Below are 6,655 nucleotides of genomic sequence, written 5' to 3'. Positions count from 1 at the left end.
TCAGAGAGAAAACAGCCCATAAGACCAGAGATGGATCAGATTTTTCATGAATCCCAGAAAATTCTCAGCCCCTCTTTTCCCTATAGTCTTTAGTGGGTGTGATTCATACACAAATAAAAGAAGTAAATTCTTCTGTTTTGTGCTTTGGCAGAGGTGTGGTCCCAGAAATAGCCATGGCAGGTGGTCCACGTCAGGAAACAGAGGACAGAGTCAGGAAATAAAACACAAGGACATGGAAAGTTAAATAAGAAAAGGTCAGTGCAGACCATGTAACCAGTTCTGAGTTCAGTGTTTGTATCAGGACCTCTGATTCCATTCCATGTCTGTCTCTGACTCTTCTAGACTGCGACACCCTCAAGAGTCAACTTGCAAGAGGAAGATTGGTGAGAAGGTGGATGGGCTGATGGTGTGTGCAGTGCTCGTGCACAAGCATGTGTGAGGCAGAGAGAGATGAGGCAGGGGCAGGTCTGTTTCTCTCTCCACTCTTCTTCCACTTCTGCTTCCTGGCCTTGAGGCTCCTGAGACCTCATAGGAATGAGAAGCCTCCCCATCCCTCAAGTTTACCATTGGGGCAGTCACCATTCACTTATGTGAACTTGCTGTCCCTTGTATCCAGAGAGATTTACACAATAAATATATGAGCCCAGGGACACTTTAGGCAGGAGAAACCTTTTGCAAAGCTTAAAGAATTATTTAAGAGTTTTGCAGGCTTGATGCATTGAGCACCAGACTGAATGCAGGTGTACTGGTAGCAAATGTGTTTGCCTAACTGCTGGATTTCATCCTATCTTTAGACCCTACTGTCACAACTCTAGCCCAAGCATAGCCCCTTCTATGAACAGAAGATTTATGGATAATTCTCCATAAGGTGACTGACCCACTGGTAAACTTGAAGAATGTGTGGCTTCTCATTCCTATGAGGTTTCGGGAGCATTAGCCCAGGAAATAGAAGTGGAAGAAGAGTGGAGAGAGAGACAGATCCTCCATTGCCTCATCTGGCACTGCCTCACACATACGTGAGCACTGCACACACCAAGATGTTCTGGAAGGCTGACCATCTTGTTAGGAGGGTTGTGAGTGTGCGTAGGTGTGTCTGTTCATATTGCCCTTTGGGGAAGAATGGAGGCAATCCAGATGCAAATTGCTAAAGGACACCAGTTATAAGCATGTGACAATATTGTGGAGGCCATGCTTCCAAAGTCAAGATGCAGCCAAGGGTGACCATACCCAAGCGAAGTGGCTTTACCAGTTCTCACTAAGAAAGAAAGATTTAGCCTAGCACTCCTCACTGTTTCACCACCAACTTACCCCAAACACGTTAACCAGTCCTAGAAAGTTACAGTCAGCCCTATGGATGCCAATACTTAGAAATATGTATTACACAGCTCAGATGTCCAAGTCAATGGGAAGTGTGGGTGGGCAGTGGTGGACTGAAACAAGTAACAGACCTGAAGAATGGTTCTAGCTGCCAATATCAGGTTTCTCGTTTGTTCTTTTAAGCCTTTGCAGTGGCAGGGAAACTTTTTTTCTGCCAAGGTCCATTTGGATACTTATAGCATCATTCATGGGCCATGCAAAATTATCAACTTAAAAATTAGCTTGCTATAGATTTATTGAATTATGAGTCCTGCCTGCAGTTGCTTTGAAAGGGCCCAACCAAATGATTCCACAGCCTGTGCCCCAGACATTCCCCACCCCTGTTTTAAGGTAAAGCTTTAGGCACTTCCAAAGGGGGCAGAGGGCAGCTTTCTGAGCACTTGCCTTGTGTAGGGTCTCTTTTTTTTATTATTATTTTCACATGTTGGCCAGGAGTTTTCAAACAAAGCCTTGCAAGTTTTATTACCTTTATCTGAAGAGTAGAGATAGTTTCTGTAGCAACCATCACAATTAAAATGGCATCCAAAGAGGCATATGTATAGCAGTACAATAAAACAATAAAAAGATGAAATAGTTCACATGGTCGATGAACCATCCATCCCTCACCACATGATTTCACCTTGGTTCCCCAGGAACGGCCTGGTAAAATCCCGCAAGTCTCAACAGGAAATCTGCCAAAGAGGCAACAGTGAAGTTTAATGGACTCTGCTCTGTGCTTGATCACCTTGCTGCCAGTGGGGAAACCTACTGCTGGAAAGAATGAAAGGTCATGAAAAAGAAAATGGAACTGCCAACAGGATGAGCATCCGGAAACTGGCAGCAATCAGGTGAGAAATCTTCTGCTAGAGCAGGGAGGGCTTTGCTAGGATCTTTGAGGGCTGTACTGCAGCAGACAAATCCCTCTGCCATGGGACACATGTAGGGAACAAGCCTAGAAGAGGCTTTTTGTAGATTTCCTATTTGATTGCTTAGTGCCTCTTCTGTGGTGGATACTGCCTAGGGAGCATTATTAATTAAGTGATGAAAGAATCATTCTTCATACTCAAGTCCATAAGACCACCCTCTTAAGTCTTGTGTAGATTTCTTTGTCTCTGATCTCCAAATCCCAATTTTTCCATGCTCCTAACCAAGCCGTTGCTGTTTAGTCCGCATATATGTTTTTCACTTCAGTCTGCTTCTTTATCCACACAACATGAGAGAGTGGTCTATCATCCCAAACTCTGTCTCAAATCACTGTATTCAGAGCACCAGCTGAGAGCAGGTGTAGTTCAGCTGCCATTCCTTTAGGGCCGGCCCCAAGCTCAGCCTTTTCTTCTCAGGCATCTCACTGTGGTAGGTGATGGAGAGGCAGGATTATAATCATGATGGTAACACGGGAATCAGGGGCACTTGCTCATGTAGCTTACTGTGCCCCCAGGCTCATTTGTATCAGATCCTGTATAACATTTCCAGTTTATGGATAGCTGATAGATACACCATTTCTTAACACTTTGTGACTCTAAGTAAACCCAACTTATGATAGCATGGTCATTTGATATTTCATGATCAGGTACTCCATCTCTTCTATGTCCCAGTAGTACACCTTAGCTCTTTTTCAAATAGTATATAATTCTCTGATGCAGAAGACACGATCTTGCTCCAAACTTTTATGGGTTTAAATTGTGATATTTTCTCATTGGGGTTTGCTGTAAACCCAAAGAACATAATTTCACACTATAAATACCTATAATGCCATAGAGACTACTAAGTCATGTGGTCTACATGTCAGGGCTACTTGCACTGACATTCAAAACTTCTTAAAGATTTATTTATTGGGGCCAATGCTGTGGTCAGCTGACATCCTATGTGGGTACCAATACAGGTCCTGGCAGCTCCTCTTCAGATCCAGCTCTCTGCTGGTGGTCTGGGAGGGCTGTGGTGGGTGGAGGAGTGGAGGAGTGCTTGGGTCCCTGCACCCACGTGGGAGACCCGGATGAGGCTCCTGGCTCCTGGCTTTGGATTGGCCAAAATCTGGCCATGGCATAGATTTATCTCCTATGCACATCCATCTTACTCAAGACCCCTGGTATACTTGCTTCTTCTTAACATGATGCCATCAATATAGTGCATGAAAGTGACATTCTTTGGAATGACCAGACATTCTAGGTCTCTTGGGATCTTATGATGGTAGAGGGTAGAATTAACATAGACCTGGGACAAAATCCCAAATATACATTTTTATCAACCCCATGAAGTTGCAGACAGCTTTTTATCTTCTTGCCTGATAGGTATGGAAAAGCACCTATCTGCTGTATCGAAGGTTATATAACATACCCATGGCTGTATCAGTCTTCTCTAGCAATGATATAGCTGGCATGGTGGCTTTAATTGAGGCTATTATAATATATAATATTATAATATTACTATTATAATGACTGAATAGTATATACATCTTCTAGGAGCCCTCCAGTTTCTGTAGGGACCAAACTGATGAAATAAATGGCAATATCAGGAGGAACACCATCCCTACATCCTTTGGGTCTTTAGACACTGCATTAATCTCTTCCATTCATTCTAGGATGTAGTATGCTTTTGAGTCACAATTTTAGTGGAGATATGGAGATTGAAGATGAAAGAGAAGTTCCAGGAGCTTACATTTGGTCATATTTAATATAACAGTGCTTACCCTACAGTCAAGGAACCCTGTGAGGTTTCCATAAATTACCAGGCATATGCATTTCAATTATTTATTCAAGCACTGAGGAAAATAAGTGTGGGTCCATGGACTCAGTGAGTGCACTGTGAGTGATTATCTTTAGTGGATACAGTAGGACTTTCACTCTGGGTCCCAGATATCAATGCCAACTTGGGAGCTGTGTTTCACAGACCTCAAAATTTGAATTGTACTCATCCCCCATATATAGTTTTCTGAGTAAATGGTCAAGGACTGTTTCGGGAAATATGTTGGTAGAATCATTATCGTATATGTGTTCTGTAACATTTGAAGGGTCCTTCCACCTGAGAACCAGCTTTTCCTGTCATCAGGCCCTGCATCTGAAAACCGACTGGGATCTAGAAGCTGGGTGCAATATCTTGGCTTTTAATTGGGGTGGTGGTCCTCAAACTCTTGATCATATATTCTTAATTTCTTTGATTACATACACTAATCCATACTCTCATCAGTAGTCTGTTTATCTTGCCCCCAGGGATGCCACGTTTTATCAACCCTCTCTATAACTTAGTAGGACTGCAATCCAGTCTTGTCACTCATTACAATAAATATAGTGAGGATACTGAGATGTAGTTGTCTAGCTTCTAGAAGACCTTCATGAGTGAGCACCTCACCATCTCCTGAGATAACCCACCCCATAATTAGCCATCCAATCTTGTGGAAATCCTGTTTTATATAGCAGAAATATGCTTCCTGGAATTTCTGTCCAGGTGAAGTACCTTTCATATTTGAAGATAGCTAGCATGCAAATCCTCTCCCATCCTTCCTTCACAATGACTGTTCATAATTCTTCTTGCTCCTAGACTAATCTCAATAGAGCCAGGTCATCTCATTCACTAAGGGGTTCAGAACACCAATCCCAGATTATCTGAAGAAAGTGAACACATGTGTTTCATTGAAGAGTGGCAAGATAATACTGAAAAAATAATAATAGGTGATGTATATTATTCTCATAACAGCCATTCATTTATGCAAGAAATATTTATTAAGCACCTTAATCATTCTAGAAATGGGGGATACAGTTGTAAAGAATACAAAAAAATCCTGCCCTTACATAGCTTACATTCTAGAGGTGGGAAACAGGCAATAAATAAGATAATCAAGTGCTATATATAGTATGTTAAGTGTGGAGTGTTAAGGAAAATAATAAAATGAGGAAAGGAGACAGGGAATGCCATATGGCTTGCAAGTGTACATATCATGTTCAAGGAAGATCTCACTAAAAGGTAAGTTGAGTGAAAACCTGATAGAGGTAAGTGACTTGTGTAGCTCACCGGGGAAGACGGTCCCATGGAGAATGAACTATAAGGGCAAAAGACCCTGAGGTAGGTATTATTATCCCCATTTTACAGATGGTTAAGTTACATGCCTGACTGCTGGAGGATGGAGCCAGTCTTCAAATTCAGGTATGCTTGACTCTAGAGCTAATCTCCCATATACCTGTCCAGTGATGGAGTGGGGGTGACATTGGACAATCCGGGAATGCTCTATTTTATAAAAGCCTAGAAGAGGGAAGCAATTTGCTCAGATGAATGCATGTGGACACTGGCTGAGCTGAGACTAGAGTATTATCATTTCCACTCCACCACCCCTGCCTCCAGAATCCAGACATTTATCTTTTGGGAAGAAACAATTCCCAAACCAATGAAAGGGCTACGCAAAACTTCATCAATGTGTTTTGCTGATAGGCATTTTAAAAAGTCTTGTCTTGACCCCAACTGCTCTAAACGATGCCTCTTTACTCCGATTGCTGTCATTGGCAGGCGTGGGTTAGTTAGTAATGGAACACAGACTATGGAGTTAGACACAGCTAAACTTGAAAACAGTCTCCACAGTGTTTTAGCTATTTGATCTTGGGCAAGTTATGAAACATCTCTGATTCCCAGTATCATCATCCATAGAATGAAGCCAGAAATGTGTATCAGAGGTGTGGTGGGGATTAGCTAAAACAATCCCCGTGCAGTACTTCACACAGTAACTGGGGTAGGGGGGATGCTGTAACCATGCTTATTGTCTTCTCCCCTATGTTGTCTTTTCACATGCACAACTCCTGCTTTCTTATATTTTTTTGAAAATTGAGAGACTTATTTATCTAGCTACTCACCACATTTTATATCATATGGTGGTGCACAGTAAATGCATAAAAGTGATTATTTGATTGCTGCATCAGTGGGGAAGAGAAAAGAGAGTGATTATTGCTTTGGGACTCTGTTGGTGCAACCATCTTTGAGTTGCTTCATCTGTCAGCTCTGTGCACCAGAGCTGTCCTGGCTGATCACAACCGGCCAGCGAATGTCCTCTTCCTTCTTCCAAAAGTCAGGCTGTGTCATTCAGGAAGAGAGGCCACTCTTCAGGTAAAGGAAGACATTTCTTCAGTTGAGAGAAGAGGAGTAGCTGTCACCATCAGGACACCCAAAAGATCAGTAGGTTCTTGCAATTTCCTGGTAAGAAGGCAAAAATTCCAGTTTAACTCACATCTCTATCCACAAATCTTTCATCAGGACTGCTATCAGAGAGTCAAATTGACCGATTTCAGTTTTTATTTCTTTTTCCCACCCTCCGGCAAGA

At 42.4% G+C, this 6,655-nt stretch overlaps 1 protein-coding gene across 2 annotated transcripts in view; it reads right to left on the bottom strand.

The window, feature by feature from the left end:
* Positions 1 to 5,064: 5,064 nt before the first annotated feature.
* Positions 5,065 to 6,655, bottom strand: part of PBX1 (PBX homeobox 1) — a 332,349-nt gene continuing 330,758 nt past the window's right edge. For both annotated transcript variants that reach the window (XM_062192660.1, XM_062192661.1), the window contains one exon: positions 5,065 to 6,528. In XM_062192660.1, coding sequence (XP_062048644.1) covers positions 6,508 to 6,528 — 21 coding nt within the window. In that variant the 3' untranslated portion in view covers positions 5,065 to 6,507. The remainder of the gene's footprint in view (positions 6,529 to 6,655) is intronic.

This window comes from Lepus europaeus, chromosome 5 (genome assembly GCF_033115175.1).
Source record: "Lepus europaeus isolate LE1 chromosome 5, mLepTim1.pri, whole genome shotgun sequence".
Taxonomy (NCBI): Eukaryota; Metazoa; Chordata; class Mammalia; order Lagomorpha; family Leporidae; genus Lepus; species Lepus europaeus.
This window is presented reverse-complemented; position numbering and strand designations above follow the sequence as displayed.